The sequence below is a fragment of the Cavia porcellus genome, unplaced genomic scaffold (genome assembly GCF_034190915.1).
Source record: "Cavia porcellus strain 051 isolate PalLab524CR breed Dunkin Hartley unplaced genomic scaffold, mCavPor4.1 scaffold_12, whole genome shotgun sequence".
Classification (NCBI taxonomy): domain Eukaryota; kingdom Metazoa; phylum Chordata; class Mammalia; order Rodentia; family Caviidae; genus Cavia; species Cavia porcellus.
Genome location: NW_026947495.1, coordinates 64876904 through 64899369, shown reverse-complemented (window position 1 = coordinate 64899369; position 22466 = coordinate 64876904). Strand labels below are relative to the sequence as shown.

The 22466-nt window shown below is 38.0% G+C and overlaps 1 protein-coding gene across 1 annotated transcript in view; it reads left to right on the top strand.

Moving 5' to 3' along the window:
- Pde11a (phosphodiesterase 11A) overlaps positions 1-22466 on the top strand; it is a 386279-nt gene that overhangs the window by 224926 nt on the left and 138887 nt on the right. The window contains exon 9 of the mRNA XM_063259356.1: positions 213-305. Coding sequence (XP_063115426.1) covers positions 213-305 — 93 coding nt within the window. The remainder of the gene's footprint in view (positions 1-212; positions 306-22466) is intronic.

Here is a 22466-nt window from a genome sequence, read left to right as displayed (position 1 = left end):
AGTAATAATTGTTTCTCATGTGTAATGTAAGCTATAAAGTTGTTACATGACAATAGTAATTAAGAATTTTAATGTGTATATTTCCCCAAGGCCTACCTCTGTGTACAATGAAATTATATTTTCAGACCCATCTCTGATTACTGTCTACTTTCATATTAAATTTTGTCAATGAGTTATCACAGTTTTTAATTAGTGGGTTTTTCCTTCTCCAGGCTTTTGTCATCTTTTGTGGCCTTGGTATCAACAACACAATTATGTATGATCAAGTGAAGAAGTCCTGGGCTAAGCAGTCTGTGGCTCTTGATGTAAGTACTGTATTTACATCAAAAACCTATGCTAAAGAGTCCCAGTTTTACGGAGGAAAAGGTATCCTTAATGTGGGGCTTAATTTCTTAATTTTTATTTAGCTTTGTTTGGCACTTAATCACTTTAGGGCCATAGGTTCAAATTTGGTAAAAGCTAAAGACCCTCTCTAGAAAAATGCACATAAATACAATGTTTCATACATTTTAGGGACCTTGCAGATTCTTTGATGCCCACTCATACATGTCCTATGGTTAGATGAGAATTTTATGTATTAGATGTATTAAATAGTGGTAAGTCAAAAAGAAATTGTCAGAACGTAAAATGTAGTGCCAACTTAGATTTGACTACGTATATATATTGTGTAACTTCAGTTTTTCTTATCAAAGAAAATCTCACTATGAATATTTGTGGCCCAGATAGGAGAAGCTGCCCAAATCATTATTCTGCTACCTATTTTTCATGTGTACACACACACACACACACACACACACTGTGCTGTTTCCCATGCTGACACCACATGTCCTCTCAGACCCACAAAGTTCTAAAGAAAGAGTTCTCTCCCATGATGCTCAGGTTGTTATTTTGACCCAAGACCTGTTATTTTTCCAGCATCTTGTCTGCAGATAGATTTTGTTTTTAATCAATGGCATACTTATCAGGTAAAGCAGATAAAATGTCAGTCCCAAGATAACAGTTTGTAGAACAGTATAATACATGTGCGGTCATCAAAGTGTCACGGGTACCAAGCCAGATTTGGGTAGAAAGAGAAAAGCAGGGGGAAGCAGGAGTAGGCAAATTGATGGTACTTGCAGTATTCTGATTTCAGATTTTTTAAATATGCAATTATAGTTACCTAATCTATTCGCTTTCTTTCCTTTTGGGTAGACTGACTTTTGGAAGCAGAGTTTTTGTTATGTAATTTTACTTGCAGTGCTTAGCAGGTGCTTAACACAAAGGTATTTATTGAATAGTTTGGGGTGGAGGAGGGAAGGAAGACAAAAGGAAGGAAAGGAGAAAATGGATTTTGCTGTGAGATAGCCCTACATTCCTTACATATGACATGTTTACTGTAAGGGCTAAAAGTAATAGTTGATGAATTAATAAATGGTTGAACTTCAAATATACCCCTGGATAAGTCTCACTAATAGGGTATTAAAGTCTGTGTGCAGAATTATTTTTTTTAAATGGCTTGTCATTTCACTCGATTGTGGGAATTAAATCAGAAGATGCATGTTAAGATTTTAATGAGTTGTCAGTAAAATTATAGCAACAACAATAGCCACTATATTTGTTATCTATAGCAATACATTTATTATTGAGGAATAAATAGGATAAAGATCAAAGGATACAAATTTTGAATAGCAAATGCAAGTCACGCTGTCATCAAATTCTGATTGCAGCAGAGTTGCCTCATTCCTTGTTTCTTGCTTCCTTCAACTACAAAAGAACGTTCCATACACTAGTCACAAATAAATCCTTGTCTTCATGTCATGGCCTCCTTAGTTAGCACACACAAAAAGCAACTCATGCTTTCTCACATTCTCACTCCTCATCTGCCTCCTACTGCAACTTCATCCTGCTGAGAAGACGCTAGAATAACCGAGTGGCCACTGACCCTGGAAAAGAGTCATCAACAGGCACCAGTATCACTGGCATCACTTCCTAATGCCTCCAGGTCTCAAAGAGACACTGGTAGCTAGAAAGTGCTCATGGCCTCCACCACCTCTATGCACAGTCTTCTCACCCAGGCATTGCTTATTCAGGTGCAACACCTTCCTGCTTGTGTAACTCACCTACTACAGATAGATACATAGATAGATAGATAGATAGATAGATAGATAGATAGATAGATAGATATAGATATGGATATAGATATAGATATATACATATATATTACACCACCAAATTTCTGGCTTAATTCTGAGCCTTATGAAAATGTTACCCTTAAGAGAGAGTGATTTACATGTGTTAATTTATAGGTTTATGTGCTTTATTTTGTGTCCATTGTCAAAAGTGAAATCCCCTATCAGACTCTTGTCATATTGGTTTTTTTCCTCCCACCCTCAGCCAACCTTTACCATTGGGGACCAAATTCTTAAACCTAGTAGTTGGGTGACATCCATCTGACTCCCTGGCATTGGAATCTATGTGTAACAGTGTCTGCAAGGATTCCTTATCCTCAGGACTTTACAAAGATTAAAAAAAAAAAAAAGATTTTTTCAGAGCTACTAAACCTAAACTCAAGGATAAGATTTCCTTATTACTATATGTTAACTTCTGGATAAATATATAAAGCTCACATACTTACAGAAATTGTACATGAATAAATGTAATGTTTATGCTTATGTTAAAATTATGCACTTATAGGAGTATGAATTTCTATTAAAATTACGTGCTTATAGGAGTATTAAAAGTATGTACTTATAACCAATCTAGTCCCATAAAGGGGAGAAAAATAAGTTACAGCCATATATTTTGTTTAAAAAAGAATAGTTCCAGGGAGGTCTGAGTGTTTCAGAGATTATACCCAACCTAATCTGTGGGAATTAGTCTTTCCAGAGAATTTATCTGAAGAATATTTACTTTCAGAAGATGCACCTTGTTTATTAAAAAGTATTTTAAAAGAATATAAATAGGCCAGAAAACGTTTTTTTATTTTAAAGAGATTAAGACAAAAGAGGACAGAACAAAGCAGATCAGCACTTCCAACAAGACAACTGGATATTAGTAGTAGCTACCATAATGTCTCTTTCTTTGAAATAGTTGAGCATACCTTCACATACAATAGTATCAAACATAATAAAATAGTATCAAACCATTCAAGAGAATGAAAGTATTACAGAGCATTCAGAACCAAATAACAGAAAATGAACAATGGCTACTATATTATCTCACTTTCCATAGAAAATTTGTTTAAACTTTCACACATATTAAAATCCAATAAGACACAACATGATAGAACCAATGGAAACAGAAGAACAAAAGCATGGTAGGACTTCAAAGCAAGATGATATTAAATAAAATAATGGGCCAGGGATTTAGCTTGGCATAAGTGCCTGCCTGGCAAATGAAAGGTGGTGAGTTCATTCCCTGGTACAAAAAAAAAAAAAAGCAAAATAATAACAAAGCTAAGAGAAAGCGAAAGCCGCAGAGCTATTCTGTATCCTCTCCAGTGGGCCAACCCATTCTTTTTTTCCACTGCAGAGAAGGGAAAATTCTCCAATTGGTTTGGACAAGTTCATCTTCTTTTTGTATTATCTCAGTTTTACATATTCTCTTCAATCTTTATCCTGCTTTTTCTTTCAAACAAAAGCAATGTTGAAACTGTAACTCTGAGCTGGATGGTGGTGCACACATATAATTTCAGCAGTCAGAAGGCTGAGGCATTAGAATCCACAAGAGTTTGAGACCAGCATGAGCTGGTCTTAACACAGGAAAACTAAAGAAAAAGTAGCTGTCATTCCTATAATCTTATCACATTGACTCTTATTATTGAATAAATAACAAGAGTGGAGGGAAACCATTCCTGGGGTCCCAGTAATAGTAATCTCCCGGGATGCCTTTCCCTTCAGAAAGAGAGCAGGAATAGCCCAGGGCCTTGGCAAGCCCAAGAGACTGCATTTCTCCTATGTGTTCAAGACACTCTGAGGAGACAGAACAACCCTCTTCTGTTCTGTCTCAAACATCTTTCCTAAGGTATTTTTAATAAAAACGGTGCATGCTCTGAAAGTAAATATTCTTCAGATAAATTCTCTGGAAAGACTAATTCCCAAAAATTGGCTTGAGGATAATCTCTGAAACACTCAGACCTCCCTGGAACTATTCTTTTTTAAACAAAATATATGGCTCTAATTTTTCCCCGTATATAGCCACCAATTTCCATGTAGTTGTTTAATATTGGTTATTTTTCATATTGGTTTGAAGTGCCATTTTAAATCATACAAATTTATATTGATACATGCATGTACATTATATATACAAGTGTATTTCTTTATATGTTAGTTTGTTCCACTGATCTGGGAAAAAAACTCAGAAATTCATCATTTAAAGTACACTTCTTGGTATCAGTATCTCCTGCAGAAAGAGGCATTACACAAGCAAATACAGAAAGAGCCATTATACAAAGCAAAAAGTAGTGTGAGTTGAAGATTAAACATGCTGGTTTTCACATTAGTCTCACTAGTCTAGTCTGGGTTGAATCCCAATCTAACAACTGTTGACTCTGGACAAGCTATGTAACCTTTTAATCTCAGTTAATCTTTGTGTTAAGTGATTAAAAGGCTGCCCTAGCAGACTCCTGCTTCCTTGACAATGCCTGTTGTTTGTCACCTGTATTACTGGGTATCTTCTCGCAGAAAATTCCAGCATATGGAGACACAAAATGTCCATGTCAAAAACAGTCGATGGGTCTTCCTGCCTCCCAGGGATCTCTTACCACAACTTGAGCTCACCTAATCTATAATCCATAAGTGATGAAACATAACATTATGAAATACAAAATATTTTCTAATTTTCTGGCCTTTAACAAATGGAGTGAATTGGCAAGCATAAGGTTGTGAGTTCAATCCCTGGTACCAAAAAAAAAAAAAATGGAGTGAATAATAATAATAATTGTCTAGATTTTATTTAACAATTAAATTATCAACTCAATTATTTTGGCAATTGCTTTTCTTAATTTCTCATAATTTATTTGTGCAATTCTATCGTTAAATCCTTTTTCCTTAATATATAAAATTAATATTCTAAGACTCTTAGAGGGCAGAGATGCTCTTAAAGCTGAATAATACAACAAAGAGAGAAATTTACTACCCCTTTTAATAACTTTAACTTTATGGTCCTGATTTCCATTCCACGTGGGTAGCCAAGAGCACCAGAAGAGCTGTTTTAATATATGTTCACATTATCAGACAGTAAAATCTTAAGAAAAAATGGGTAAACTTTACCTAGTAGTCAGAATATGGAGAAAATACAATACAAATGTAGATGTAGAATATTACTTTCTCATTTTGCACATCAACAATTGTCCTTTAGGGTGTCTTTCATAGTTATTGCAAATGAAGCCTTACCTAATACTGATGAGATATTTTTCAGGAAATATAAGTTTGTGTGTTAAGGGACACCTCATCAGCTTTATGATCACAAGAGGGTAGGAATGAGGGTCAAACAGAGGGTGAGAAAAAGGAATACGCAATCAGAAGCCAAGCTCCATTTATTCTACCTCCCTAAAGCCTCCTCGTCTGTTTCCTCCTTTCCAATTGCCACAGCAACTATCCTACTTGGGGGCTTCATTACCTCTAGCTGGGCAATCGTAATAGCCTTCTACTTGTTCTCCTAAAACATATATTAGATTGCATCGCTCACCCACTCATAGACTTCAAATTATTCCCCCATTACGTGTCAAAATATGAATGTCCTGGCCTTTGGGGCCCTTGGAGTCTAACACCAAATGACTTTCCTACCCTTGGGTCCCATAGCTCTTCTCAGAGTTCTGTGCTCGGAGTTCTATGAAATACTTCATTGTCTACAAATCAGCCACCTGCTTCTCTGCCGTCTGATCTTCAATATCCGCTTCACTTACGTTATTCTGTTTCAATTATACCTTCTCCACTCAAAATTGTTCCATCATTGAAAGTAGCCTACTCTGTAAAGTTTCAAATCCCATGGCCATCTCTGCCTTTGCCCTATATTTTTTCTCCTCTAAAATGCTGTTCCATAAAGTACTATATGTGATCATGTCTTAATAATATTTTACTCCTGTTTTTTTTTACATGAAAGAATCAATTTCGTGAACCAAGGTACCTCTGTAATTCTTCCTCAATAAAGTGTATTGAATAAATGAATTTGTGCTGCCACAAAGAATTATTGGTCTGTCATGGTAACGTTCTGAAAAGGGAAAAGCTTGTGCTGCGATGGAAGAACTGCCATTCATTCTTAGCGTAGTCTTCCTGGATGTAGACTGGCATAGCATTACTTCTGTATCCCCTTCCTCCCTAATGCACTGTGAGTACAGAGTTGTTTTTTAGGGGGAGAAGGGTAGGGGAAGTTTGGCGGTGAACATTTCTTCCCAAGTACCATGTTCCTTGGGATATTTCCCTAGATGAGACGAGGGCTGAAGAACACACCTGGCTTCCTGCAGGTGAGGAAAGAGAGACGATCCTCCTATGAGGAATTTCCTAAGTTCTAAGAACAGATTTCCTCTAAGTGAGTGATTGAAAGAGTTAGACTGACAGGATGTAAACAGAATGCCACTTTATTTGTTCTTACCTTTAAACCTTCTCTGTTCAACTGATCTTCTCTGCTCCTGGATGAACACTGGTAGATGCCACACCTCTTCTGTACACACAAGTGTTACATTGTCTCTGAGATTCTCCTCTTTCTTCTAGTCAAAGCCCTGTAGTCAAGAGAGGGTCACAGTGGGCTTCTCCACTCTTCTTTGCTTCACTCCTTATCCCAAGCCAGGTGAAAGACAGGAGGGAGGTTGAAAGACAAAGCCTTATGTGATGTGTGTTCTGAACTGGCTTAGGACCCTCTGCATCAGACACTGACATTCTTTTTCTCATGAACTGCTTTCATAAATATAGTTCCGTGGCCAGCCATTTCTATTTGGTAATTACCTGATGTTGCTTTGCTTTTCCTGACAACTTGCAATCCCTTCTCAGCCTCTGGCTTCCACCGGCCCATCTGTCACTCCTGGTCTGGTGTTAGCTTCCTCTTCCAGGCAGTCCTCTTGCTCAGTGTCCTTTTTTGTTTTTAAGTTGTGGTAAAGTAAAAACAACATGACATTTACCATTTTTATCATTGTAAGGGTATGGTTCAGTGGTATTAAATGCATCCGTGCTGGTGTGCAACTGTTACTACCATTCAGCTTCATAAGCTTTTCATCTTCCTGATCTGAGGCTGCTATCCCTTCAGCCCTTCACCCTCCTCTCCCAGCCCATGGAAACCACCACTTTAGTTTTCCTGTGAATCGACCTACTCTAGATGCTTCATGTAAGTGGAAAAACCAGTATTTGTCCTTTCGTGTCTGCTTTATTTCTCTTTCTTTATGGTAGACTCTGTTCTAGATTCTGAGGTTCAGTCATGAAAGAACAGATTATATTCACACTCTTATGATCTTATATTCTGGTAGAAGACAGGCAGTGAATAGGTAAACAAATAAATTTACCAAATAGAATCTTGAGATTGTGTCATAAAGAAAATGAAGCAGGATATTTTAATGAAAAACGGCTAGAAATTAGAAGGTACAGTGAGTACATTCAGAAGGCACCTTGAGAAAGTGACAGCAGAGCTTTGTCATCTCATTCTTTTGTTTGTTCATTTATAAATGTCATCCAAGCCTATTTTCCTGTACAGTTTTCTGCTCCAGTTCCAATGAGCATGAAGACACTACGCAGATTTCTGGGAGGTGATAGTGCTTGTGTGAAGTGATTATCAGAGGTGCATTCTCCTGGAGCTTTTGGAGTGCAGTGTTTCCCAGTTGGCAAGGGTTTGTGAGCACCCTGAATCATCTGTCACTGGCCACACATGTCCGTTGGCTGTATGGGAAAAGTGGGGGAAGTTGGTGTACTTACTTGATTCTGCTGAACGGAAGTTTGGGAGGTGTTTCTGCAGTGGATTCTGGATCTCTTCTACAAAGAGCTGTGTCTATACGCCTGGTTCATGTTGGTGTCCCAGGACTGCCACCAGACTGGGCCCCCAGGACCCTTGTAAGAAGTATTTGCCAAGTGCATCAAGTACAAGTAAAGATCACAATTACAAATCTCAGTAAGAATCTCATTCCTCAGCCTACATGGCATCTATGATTTTTCATGAAGTACAGTGAAGGATTTACAGTTTAGGCCTTAAAATCAGACTGTTCATTCCACCTCTGCTCCTTCCTACATCTCTGGACAAGCCACCTGACTTAGGTGTTTTAGTGATGGTTCTGACTATTTATCTAGGTATTTTGTGAAAAATGGAAGACTGTGTATCAAAATTTAGCCATCTACCCTTAAAAATCTTTACTTTTAGAACAGTTTTAGATTGACATGAAAATTAGGAAGATTATGCAGAGTTCTTATATATTTCACCACTAGTTTTCCCTAGTCTTCAAGGTCTTCCATTAGTAAGTCTCATTTGTTATAAGGAACCAATATTACTATCTTATTGTTTACTAAAGTCTGTACTTTATTCAGATTTGCTTAGTCTTTCCCTACTCTTTTATCTGTTCCAGGATCCAATGCAGGATGCCCCATTATGTTTGAAAATCATGTACACTTAGCACCCTCTTGGCTGTGACGATTTTCCATACTTTTCTCCTCTTTTACTTTTCTCCTCCTCCTTTACCTCCTCTTCTCCCTTATTCCTTCCTCCATCCCTTCATTCTGTGTTACTGAGAATTAAACCCAGTACTTTTGTACTGAACTACATCCCCAGCCCTTTTTTATTTTTATTTTGAAACAGCATTTCACTAAATTGCTGAATTAGCCAAGCTGGTCTTGAACTTGTGACCTGCCTGCTTCAGCCTCACGGAGTGGCTGGGATTCGAGGCATGTGCCACCACAACCACAGCATACTTTCATTTTTTTAAAAAAATGACCCTGAGATTTTTGATCAGATATTTTGGTCAGGCATTTTGTAGAATGTCTCTTTATTGGGACTTTTCAGCTGTTTTTCTCATCACCTGCTGTAGGAAGGCCACAGAAATAAAGTGCCATTTTCATTGCATCGTATCAGGGGTGCATACAGTCGAAATGATTTAGCGCTGTTGGTGTTAAACTTGATCACATAGCCAAAGTAGTGTTAGTCAAGTCTCCCCACTGTAAAGTTACTCCTTTTCCCCTTTTTCTGTATTGTACTTGTTAGAAGGAGTGGCTATGCAAAGCTACTTAAGCCTAGTTATGTTCCACTACCTTGAGGGGAAGAATTTACATAAATTATTTGGAGTTTTTCTTTATTTTCCTTACTCTTTTCCTTTATTTGCAAATATTTATATACTTCTGAATTTTTATTCTATTCTTTGGTTTACAATTTATTTACACTTTATCAGATACTAGTTTACACTAGAATTTAGTAATGTGATTTTTAACAACAAAAATTTATGAGTATGAACAAGTAGTTCTTTACCAGTAGTCAATGGGGGATCTTATACATTTGTAATAATACTAACAATGTGTAAATATTTCTGAAGTACTTTAACAGGATCTGTGAGGTTCGTAAGAATCATTAATGCAATAAATTACTTGCCTACATAATTTCAATCTAGAAGAGGGTACAAAAAAGTGACAAGAGACAAGTGTCAGTACTGTATAGTGTTAGAGTTCTAGGACTGAGGTACAGCACTAGGGGAAGCACAGGAGAGACATCCAGCTCCTGAAGTTTGGGTCTTAACTGCTTGGCAGACGAGGTAACTCCTGAGTAATGAGTAGCAGTGAGTTACACAGTCTGGAAAAATAATTAGCAGGAGGGCTCCAGGTAGAAGGACCTTGTAAGTGAAAGCAGGGAGGATGAAGGGAAGCCTCGGTCTCTTGGTATAATTAGGGCTAAGGGATTACTGGGGGGGAGGCAGGATGGGCCTAAAGCTGGGCCAGGACATACGATGCTTGTACCTCATAAGGAAATCTGAGGCTGATTCTAAAAGTGGTGGAAAGTGATTGAAGAGTTGCATGAGGAAAGGAACGTGATTAGTTTGACATTTCAGAAGACTCATCTTGGCACCTACAGAAGGATGTCTCCACATTTTATAATCGTACTTTATCTTTCCACAAAAAAACAAAATAAGATGGCCATATTTTTTATTTTATTTCTTGTTAAATAATATTTGGTGATCTTCCCAAATCAAATCCAGCTTCATAGGATTTGTGATCACTGCCATGGTGTAAGGAATATGTTTCAAAATCATGGAAACAAGTTGCCAAACATAGCAGGATGTTTGGAATAACTTAGCCTCTTCCCCATGGTAACCTCAAGAAATAACTGTTATTTGGATGTGCTTATTCTGGATTATTTGAAAATTTTGCTTTCATTAGTTCATGTTCCTTTTTCTTCTGCTTTTGTGATGTGATATTTTTGTGATTTAAAAAATGCAGCATTTATGAAGTGCTTATCATGTTTCAGGTACTATATATTATATGCTATATATATATATATATAATTGAATCTTCATCAAATACTATGGCTAACTAACATTAGTACTATTTGATAAGTGAGCAATGAGAGGCGTAGTTTAGAAACTTGCAGAGAAAGGTTTTGTGGTTTGCGTTGCACAGCTAATCACAGAGCTGGGTTCCAGCCTAGGTTTGTTATTTCCTAGGAACCATGTTGTACAGATATGCTGCAAGGAGTCTTTTGGGACTCTTGTCAGCTGCAGAACTGCATTTGCACTGCAGCCCTTGTTGGGCCATGATAGAAGTTGGAAGAGAGGGAAGGTAAAAAGCTGGTTTTCTCCATAACAGGTTATACTTCTGACTTACAAGATTGTGATGACAATGACAAAGGGACAAATAATAAAGAAGAAACAATTACTTAAAATCAAAAAGTGAACAAAACATCCTTGGAAATGTGTTCTGTTCCTTTCACTCCACTGAAAATTACTAACTTATCATAAGGCACTGTTCCTTTCAACCTGAATGCTTTGCCTTTATCGTGCACATTCTAAGAGAGGCCAGGCTCTCTGTTGAGCTCCAGTAGCCCAATCTCTAATTCAGTCTTGACCAAATCAAAGGCTGACTCTGGCTTAGTTGAATCAGGCCAATTATATCATGATGTAAAAAAGAGAAGAGCCTCCTACAGTGGAATAACCTTGTCTTAGCTTGCCAGCTCCTTTCATAATCACCCCTTGTGAAACCCAGATTTACAATCAGCCAAGTAAGAAACTGCCAGTTACTTTGCATGCAGTGCTCCCTCGATATCTTGATAGTGCTTTAATGCAGGGGCACTGAGGAGGTACTGCTTTCAGAAGGCCGTGAGTAACACCTGGATCCAGCCAGATAAAACTAAGCTATATGTCATTTAGGAGAGATTGGAGATACTTGCCTCCCTTCCTCCAACCCTCACTCCACCTTATGTGGCGATTTGTACATATGCGTGAGCCTTGTAGCCTTGTAGGATGTATTCCAGACTCTGGCCCTACAAACAAATCTGGGGAATAAGATGCACTCAGAGGAGGCCAAATCTAGGGAAAAATTCCATGATTCTGACATGGTGGGGGGATATTTGAGGTTTCTGGGGCATTTGTGGTATCTGGAATTTAATTAAGGTGATCCTAAGAACATAATCTGGGTGACATGTCCACAGGTGTCCCTGGGCTTTCCTGCCTAGAGAATGGGACATAGCCAGATCAAGCCAGAGTGGGGCCTTTCAAAACTTTACACTCAGGCCAGGGACTCAAGTCACCAGGTCTAGGGCTGTGTGATCACAAGTCAATCATCTGAATGTTATAAAGACTCTACTCCCACTCTGAGTATCTCTTTCCCAGCATCTGTCTTTATTAAGAGTCCTAAAGGTTATAGTCAGACCTTTCCACAAAGACAGTGTAATTTGAATTTTAGACAAATTAAAATATGCACATATAAGTATATGTGTATGTGGGGAGAGTTGAATAACTAATGGTGAATTTTAAATTACTCTATCTGCAATCCCTAGGGGCTACCTATGGGATTTTTGTATCACATGGCTGTCACTAACTGCCTGGCAGTAGTTGATGATGCAGAGTTCGCATCAAACCGGGTCTTAAGTGAGTGGGATGCACATTTCTCACTCATTTTAGGGATAAACTGCTTGTGGAAGAGGAAGAACCCTGAATTTAGTGCCCAAGAAGGCTTTTCCAAGGGCATCCAAAACCAAAATCATCCTCTATCCCTCTTCTCAATCCCCTAGTCGACCTTCAGGTCATAGATACTGATAAACTCAGTTGAGTCCAAGTAAGTAATCAGTACTTACTTTCTTAAGGAAGCAAATGGGAGCCAACTGGAACATCAGCTTAGGATTTGTACCCAAGACAGAGCCTGGAGAAATATTTGCCTGTCTTAGCACATTCCCTATCATTAAATGATACCTGAGAAAGAACATAAATGTGTTTCCAAACACTCTATTTTGAAACAGCTGCTCTAAAAAGTAGGCTACACCAGAAAACAATCATGCCAAGGCCCGGAAACTCTAGGTCCAGCCCTGTCAGACCCATCTCCAAATCTTGCAATTACCCATGCATGAGTGATTAAATCTGTTCTGTGGTTTGAAAAGGAAACAGAGACCAAAGGCCATTTTATTTATTTTTTTTTAATTTTAAAAAAAGATTAAGATAAAAGAGGACATAACAACACAGGTCAGAACAGAACAATTTAAGCAACATAGTGTTTCACCATAAGACAACCTGACATAACAGTAGCTATAATAGTGTCTCTTTCCTTGAAATATTTGAGTATACCTCCATATACTATAGTATCAAACATAACAAGACCATTTTAAAAATCAGACAAGACTAACAAGCAGCAAGCATTTGTCAGTGGGGTGGAAATCATACCTAGGTACCAAGGAATAAGATTAGCCCCCACAAAGATCCATGTCCCATAGCTCAATGCAGTAAAGAGCAGCTCCTGAGCTATGCAAAGAGAGAGAAACTGTTTTCATTTCTTCAAAAAGGAGAGAATTGGCTCCTTAATTTAGCAAATACACTGGGCTCAATTAAATGGGAAATTTTCTTACCTACAACAAGTGCCTATTATGTTAACCAAAAACCAATTTTTTTTATTTTAAAGAGAATAAAACCAAACAAAATAAAACAGAATAAAGCCAATCAAAATGAAAAAATGAGAGTGATACAAGACTTCAAAACAAGATAATCAACAGTGGCTACCATAATATATCGCGTTATCTTCACAATAACCATCTGTAACATCAGATGTAATAAAATCAAACAAAATGAAATCAATGAAAATGATACAGGACTTCAAAACATTATAGTAGATTAACAATGATTGCCATGCCTCTCGCTGTCTTCAAAATAGCTGTTCAGACCATCAGACATAGGCATGAAAAAATAGCCAAACGATACAAGAACTAAGTTGCCAGTTTACTTCAGTTGTTATCTTATCAAAAATTTCAAGTGTGTGATCTCTGATTTCTACTATGCCTGTGTGTCCTGAACTTGTTCAGTGGGGGCTGGAGATCTGAGAGTATATTTTGTTCCTTCTCCTAGACATATTCCTGTAGTCCTCAGAATCAACCCATTGTTGTTTCCTGGGTGCTTCCTACATTGGCTTTCAGTCTCTCAGTGTAGTGGATTGGACTAGGCACCTGAGTTCCTCCAATCCAGGTTCCTGCCTCAGATTTAGGTGATGAAATTCATCATCTGTAGCTCGTGCAAGGCCATGAGCCAGAGAGGAGGTTCACTCTTTCCCTTTGCTGTAGTTAAAGGATTCTGGAATAAGTCAACTCACCTGTTAGCACCGTAGCAGTGTGGAGAAACAGGACCCTAAGCGCTCACAACCAGGGATAAGCAGCCTCTTTGACATTTGGGCCCAGTGTGCTTTTTGGGGCTTCGCATCTCTGTCCCGTCCCCATTTTTGTTTGGATCCCTGGTGTCTTGCTTTCTTGTGACCTGAAGAACTGGGATGCAGGGTTGTGATTCTGGTCCTTTTTTCCCTGAGTGTGAGTCCCTGTAAAGATCTAGATCTCCACTTCCACAATCCTAATCCAGCCACTGTTCTGTTTCCCCCATTCACATTTGATTGCTCCAATCAACCCTCACACAGCAATCAGAGTCATGATCTACTTATAAAGGGGACTCAGTTACCTCTGTTCCTAAGGACAGACAATACTATATTCCAAGGGAATGAATGCCAAAAAGTTGGGGTGCTGGTCCTTCATGGGGTGGAACATAACTGAGAAGGGGCATAACTGGGGCATAACCTTCATGGGGTGGAACATAACTGATAAGGAGATTTCAAGGGTACAGGGATTGGAAAATAACCAGATCATGCTAGTTCCTTGAATAAAACCCTCCATGTCTTCCTGTTAATTATAATAACATGCTTAATCAGCCTTCAAAGCCCTGGCTGACCTGGCCCCAGCCCAGCTCCCCCATTTCTTATGCTACTTCTAATCTATTTCTGTTGCCCAGATGCTTCTTCACTCCTTTTTATTTTCCAGTTCTCAATTTAAATAACCTTCCTCAGAGAAGTCACATCTTAACCATCTTCTCTGCTGCCTCTCCTCACTTTTCCCAGTGGCCCCCATTGTACTTCTTGATTTTGTAGAGATCATTTCAATGCATGTGCTTGTTTGGTTAGTATCTGTCTCTACTACTGAAACAGAAGATAAGGGCATGGCTGTAAACTGGGGTGCACACCTGTAATCCCAGCTACTCAGGAAGCTGAAGGAAGCGAATTGCAAGTTCAAGGGCTGCCCAGGCAATTTTGTAAGACCCAGTCCAACATAAAAGAGGCAGGCCTGGGGATATAGCTCAGTGGTAGAGCTCTTTGCTAGCAATGATTTGTTATGGTTTATATTTAAAATGTTCCCCAAACCCTCATATGCTCATAGGTGGGGCTTTGGAGAGGTGACTTGATCATGGTACTGAATCACAGATGTCTGATACTAGGTTGGTGCAAGAATGGGTTTGTAGGCGTGTGTTTCCCTTTTTAGTCTTATCTTTGGACCTCCCTTTCCTCCATAGTAACCAGTCATCTAGGCAGTTTGACAGTTGTCCCAAGTAGGCCTGATCTTTCTTTATTCCTTTTATGCAAGAAGGAACTCCCCGTCAAGCCACATATCTAGAAGGGCCCCATGATGTCCTGCATAACCAATTAAAATAAGCAGTGTGTCTTTGTCTCACACATGAGAAACCATGGTAGTAATCCTTTTAATTATGAAAAACATGGGGGAAGGGATATAGAAAATAAGAATATTTAAATATTCATGTATTCAGTATTCAATAATGGGCTACTCAGAAACAAGTTATTAAATAAAATAAGACTACCAATAGTTCCATATGTATGAATTTTAGATTTAAAAAACCACTGGCACATGTTATAGCTGTTTTAGAAACAGCAATAACCTAGTCAAGTTTGCTCAATTAGTCTAAAAGAATACTGTGTTCTACTGTGTACTTAATGCCAAGGAAAGCAAGTAAGCAAAGAGTTCATTAGAAAAGCATTTATGAAGCATTAATACATTTAATACCCTTCATGATTAATAAAAACAGCCTCACTTTAAAACAGAATGTGGAGAATAATGCAGTTGTGGGAATGAAAGCCTCACTTTAAAACAGTTTAAATTATAGCCCAATATGCATCTGTATAGAGTCATACTGAATCACATTAAGAATTAATCATAGAACCCTTTTTAATTTAAGTGTTAATGGTTGAGATCCTTTATGAAAGACTACTAAAAACTTTAAAAAATCAGAGGACTCATTACCATATGAAACTTTCTTTCTTATTAACAGCATTGAAATGATTGAAATTAATATCTGTTTCCTGAAAGTTACATAACAGCAATAAACCAATCATTATTTTTCTTATAATAACTTCCTTTCTTGGTATCAGAATACATTTAGTCAAAGCAAAATATTTAATGATAATATACTACATGTACAATATATGTTAAATATAAAATCCTAGTAAGCATAGACCATGTATATTCTCACCTATTAGCAGATCATGTATATCAGATAGCATATAGCTTTCTGAAACACAGAAGTGAATCAGGAAGTAAGTCAAAATTGAATAAATGCATACTCTGGTTCATTGTGGCAACAATTAGAACTCATCACCAAATATTTCTGGGTTTCTACCCTTAGGGTCCATAGTACGAATACACTTCCTCACTCTCTTGAAGTTAATGAATCTGTGACTTTCTGGTCAGTGAAAAGTGGTTGGAAAATAAAGATATTTCTCACCTTTTACTAATGAGGAAACTGAGCTCTAGGATAAGTAACTTAGCCAAGGATATAGTTAGTGCTTGGTTTAGCTAGGATTTTGAGCTCAAGGAGTCTGACACTAAGTCCCCATGCTTGAAGACCAAACTATATTACTTCAAGCAGTAAACTGTATTGCTTTACTTATATGTTGCCATATAACTAGTGATAAATAAGGAACCAAGGTGAAAGGAAGTGGCCTGCCTTGAAAATTCCTGCAAAAAATACATCAAAAAGTTTAATCTACATAATCAAAATCAAGTACTATTACTGACCTCGATAGGTAGGATGACAACATGGTCATGCCATAGGGATACATTCTGCTTTCTGCACTCAGAAAATATAAGAGTAACTCACATGATTACATTATTTTAAACAGAATATTGTTTTAAACTTCAAGATCAAGTTTTATTTCTGTATTGTCCCATAGCTATTCACTAGCCACAGTGGATATGAAATTTAAATTTACTCTTTTCAATTTTTGTTTTTCTTAATACATGTTTGTATTACATAAAGATTACATTCCTCATGGGGCATTGGTACATGTACCCTACACATCTTTCTTTCATCTTTTTCCCCTCCTTCTCTCCCCTTGCCCCATCTCTTGGTCCCCTTCCCTTCCCTTTGCAAAATATCTCATTTCCTATTATCTTTTATTTTGCTCTTTATTTATATTTTGAATTTCTCTTATGAGAGAAGCCATATAATATTTATTAGTTTGTCTGATAAATTTCACTTAATATAATGGTCTCAAAATGCATCCATTTTCTTATAAATGACTCAACTTTATCCTCTTATATGGTATGGAAGAATTCCATTTTGTGGATAAATACCACACCTTATCTGTTCATTTGTTGGTGGACATACAGGCCACTTCCGAGATTTAGTTATTACAAATTGTGTTGCTATAGAGATGGGTAGGAATTTATCATAGTAATATGGTATCTTTAACTCTTTCAGGAAGATACCTAAAGGGGGAATAGCTGGATCAAATGGAATTTCTATTTTTAGTTTTTTGAGGATTCTCAATACCGATTTCCTTAATGGTTATACTAGTTTACATTTTCACCAACAAAGTAGTTAGTTTCCTTTTACTTTGCAATCTCTCCAACAGCCTTGTGCCTGACAGCCTCTATTGCCATTATTTGCTTGCTGGATGATAGCCATTTTTTCTGAAGTAAGGTGGAATTTCAAGATCTTAACCATATTATTATTATTATTATTATTATTTCCAAGGACTCTAAACTGATGTTCACTGAAATTAATAACATAGCAGTTCTATATTCTCATTTTTGTTAGAATTAAGAAATGAAAGAAATCTAGTTATTAAAATAAAAAAAGGAACCATTTCTAGTCTTCTTAAATCCCATCTAAAGATCATTCTGGGGTTGAAGAGACCCAAACGTATGCCAATGTCCAAACTTATGCCAATATCCAAACTTATGCCAACCTTTTCTACAGTTCTCTAACTCAGGAATTTTTAACCTGAAATTCATGGATAGGATTTAACCAAATTATCAGTGTCTATCACTGGAGAACTTGTTACAAAGGCAGATTATCAGACCCTACACCAGATCCACTGAGACAGGAACTCTGGAGACAGAGCAGCCATCTGGTACATCTTGGTATGCGCTAAATTTTGGGAACCATTTTTTTTTTATTTGGATGAATAAATGATGAATGCTTTTCTCTTCCTAACTTGAGGGCTTCATCAATTCATTGGAGAGGTTGGCTCCATATGTTTGAATGAAATAAAATGCAAAATGACATGTCTAATCTGTCAGTGGAGCAGTGGATGACTTAAGAGGCATTAGAGAACTTCTAAAGTATAATAAGGTGACTGAAGTGCTATCAAAATATAGGACCTAGAATTCCTTGCAAGGAATTCTATAAGGAAATTCTTGACAGGTCCTCTTTGAATTCAGTGATGGCAAACCTTTTAGAGATGAATGTCCCAACTGGCACCCAAAATGCATTTATGTATCACCAAGTGTCAATCCTGCAATTAAGCCTCTATACTGAGGTTCTAATTTAGAAAAAAACAACTCATACATTAACATCTTTTGTCTTCAAGAAAAACAACACGTGTACCTAGGTTTGCCACCACTGGTAGTAGAGATTACAGGGTATACATACCAACTACCAGCAATCAGAAGATGCAAAAAACAAGTCTAAATGAGAAATGGAGACAAATGTACTATTTTTCACTTGAAGTGTAGTGGCAGGAGAGAAAAGGAAAAACAGAAGTTTACACTGGCAAGAAGCCAGAAAAAAGAAGCAACGCTGAGACTCTGTACAGTCAGTGGTCAGCAAAACGCCCTGATGGTGGAAGGGCCAAAAGGTGTTTTGACAATTTCCCTCGGAAGTGTTTGTTCCCCTTGATGTAAGTCCACAGTTTGTGTTTTTAGAAGGTTGCGGAGGGAGAAGAGTAGGGGAAGGAAGAAAAGTGGGGTAAAGGAGGTGGGGACTGAGGAGGGTGTGAATTTCAGGTTTCAAGCAATGATCATATCTCAGACACAGCCTGGAAATACAATGGGACTTGAAAGCCAAAATGAAACCATAAAACTGCCAGGAATTTGCAAATTTTGGAAAAGCTGTGAATTTCTGTACATCCTGTGGGCTTAAGGATTCAGATCGATCTTTCCTAGATTCTGAAAGACAAAGCTGATTCAATTGATAGCTGTTAGAGGAGTCTGTGCATGCAAAAGGCAGCATGTCCCAGAAGCAGGCTGCTGTATTTTCAGACTTGTATTGTGTTTCAACCACTAAGGAGTGTGTGGTTTAGCACACACCTTTTTATTTTGTTACTGGTCTTCTGGTAAGGATTAAAAATGAAGGTTTGTGCTAATATCAATTGGAGAGATTTTTATACTTGTATCTTCTACCCTACTTGAGCAACTACTTTAAGGATAACAGCATGTGCGGGAGAACATGGTGGACAGATAGCAGATACTACGGAGGCTCTCTGAAAGGCTTGGTTCAGAAGTCAGGAATGGTGCAGACTAAGGAGACATAAGCCAGTGGAGATATGCTCTGCTGACTCAGGAACGAACTGGGCTGAGAGAAACCAACTTGGAATGCAGTCCTGGTGCTAAAACAGGAACAGAAAAGCCTCGGTGTGGAGGCTGGACCCCACGCCATTGGAAGCCGCGATTTGGGTTTCCCACCGCACGTCGACTGCCTCTACAGCGGCTCGGAAAGGAGAGAGATACGCGGAAGCTCTGAGAACGGGAGTCTGCGAACAGAGTCGAAAACAGGACGGGCAGGGAGGCATACACTGACTTGTGGTGAGGTGAGTGAGAGAAACTGACACTCTACCACAGTTTGACTCCAGCAGAGGACTTTCTGGGCTCGGGCAGTCCTGCGGGAGCAGGGCGCGGTGGCGACTCCAGCCACACATCCCCCTCTTGGACGGGATTGGTGAAAAGTGCCTGGCCTGCGTGACGCTGCTGGCGGACTCAGTAGGCTGGCCCAACCCAGATCCCAGAGCCTGACGGTGGCCCGGAGGGGCGACCCCCACGTAGGCTGCCTAGTCCATAACTCCCTGGTGCGCTGCGGTGGGCAGGAACACCTAGCCAGCGCAATTTGATCAGGATGTAGTGGACAGGGAGGGAAGCTGGGCCTCCTATGTAAGCTTGCATATATAAGGAACAGAGAATATGGGAAAAGGCAGCAACAAGAAAGGCTCCTCGGCCCCCAATTCTGAGAAACAGGCAATAGCGGACACCACACCAATAGACATAAAGCGCCATATAGAGAGCCTCATAGACCAATTCAGGAATGAAGTTATCAACGACCTGAAGCTAGAAGTATGCAGAATAGTTAGAGAAATGCTAAGCACCACCCAGGAAAAAACAGATGGTGGAATGGAAGAACAGAAAAAGAGGGGAGAATTGTTTGATGGAGAAAACAGAGAAAGCATAGAGTACGTGAAGCAGGTTCAAAGGGACTATCAAGAAATTAAGAAGTCTATCCAAGACTGGCATAACAGCTTGAAAGAAACTAAGGACAGACTATTTGAACTGGAGGGCAGACTTGTAATATGGGAGAATGAAATGAAAAACTTCTTAAAAATAACAAAGAAACAGCAATAACACAAAGACAAGAAGATGATAAGAGGAGCCAGAACATAAGGATTAAGAACATAAAAGAAGAAGTAGGGACACAAACAAGTGAACTACAAAAGCTACTCACAGAAATAATCCAGGAGAATTTTCCTAATTTAGCAAAAGGTAAAGATACTCAGATGTATGAGGCATACAGGACCCCAGCTACCTACAACCCAAACAGAGCAACACCCAGGCATATAATAATAAAAATTCCAGAAATTCAATACAAGAACAGAATATTAAAAGCTGTCAGAGACAAGAAACAGACCACTTACAAGGGAACACCCATCAGAATTATAGCAGATTTCTCTGCACAAACCATCAAATCACGAAGAGCATGGGGGGGAAATAATTCAAGCTTTGAAAGATAATAATCTCCAGCCAAGATTGAGATATCCTGCACAACTGTCCCTGGAAATTGATGGAAAAACAAGGTGCTTCCAGGATAAAGAGGAACTGGGGGAATTTGCAACCACCAATTCAACTCTACAGAAAGTATTCCAGGATATTCTAAAAAAAGAAAAATACAAAGAACCCAGAAATAGTGGCAGGGAGGCCACAATGAATGGAGCAGAGAACAAAATGAAGAAGACAAACTGACAGCTACTGACAGAAAAAGAGCTCAACAGAAATGAGACAGAGAAGATTGGATGATAGGAACAGCTATTTTGGAGAAAACGACATCTTAATAGGTAATACTGATTTAGTATCATCTTGTTTTGAAGTCTCATCTAGCTTTTGTTCTTCTGTCTCCAATGGTCTAAATAGGTTGTATCTTATTGGATTTTATTATGTACGATAGTATAAGCAAAAACCTTTTAAAGACAAGGAGATTATACAGAAACCATTGTTCATTTTCTGTTAGTCGATTCTAAATACTCTGTAATGCTGTCATTCTCTTAAATGGTTTTACATTGTTTTGATATACTTAATGCTACAGAATACGAAGTTGTACTCAAGGACTTCAAGGAAAGAGTCAATATGGTAACTACTTTTGGGTCGTAATTATCTGGTGGTGAAACACTATTCTGCTTAAATGGTTATGTTTTGATCTGCGCTGTTTCGCTGTTATGCCCTCTTTTATCTCAATCTCCACTCCATTATTTACTTTTTTATTTTTATCTGTTTAATTAAAGGGAAAACAATAGCAGGATATATTATAGTAACCCACTTTGACTTTCTATTATCTCGATTTGAAGCCCTGTATTACTCTCACCATCTTGTTTTTGACTGATGTTCCCCTATTCTGTTTTGCTGGATAGTATCAGGTTCGAAAGTTTAGGCATCAGCTATGAAGATAATGAGATTCATTATAACGCCCATTCTCATTGACTTTTATCTACTTTTGAAGACCTACAATGTCTCCAATGGTTTGGTTTTGTCGGTTTTGTTCTTTACTGTTTTGTTCAATTGTATTATAACTAATGATATAGGCAATTCTATTAGAGATAGCAGGAGGCATTATGGTAACCATTGTTGATCACCTTGTATTATGTTTTTACATTATCTATTAAGTCCACCCTTTTGACTTGACCGATTCTGTTCTGTTATGTCACATTTGGTTTTACTCTCTTCCAAAAAAGCAATAAGAACCGTGGGAGCAATGAAACCCAAAATGTGTAATAGTCATTGTACAAAAGAGAGGAAAAGAAAGTGCTCTAAACTATATAACTGCATGTATATTTAAGTATATAAGATAGAAAATGATATCACAGAGTTTTATTGGATCATTGAACAGAACTGTTTGCAGTATCATTGTTGGAATGTCCACTCTACAAGCTTTAATTTTGTGACTTGAACAATTATTTCTAAGATGGCAATATGTAATCCATTAACTAGTGATTTCCTGCTGTTCATTTTTTTTCTGTAAATCTGTATAACTTGTACCCTTTCACTGTTTTTTTTTTCTTTTCTCCTTAAATAAAATTTTAAAAAAATTTTTAAAAAAAGGATAACAGCATGTAATGTACTAACTATTGTTATTCTCCTATTATTTCATTATGAAATTTTGTTTTACCTTTTTTTCCAAAAATAACATTTTTTTAAAAAGCGTAACAGAAGAACCTGAATGATGGTTCATCTCTGATTCACATGGTGGCAGCAGGGTAGGGCTTAAAATCCACCCCGAGACAGCTTTTGCCTTCCCTCACAGTATG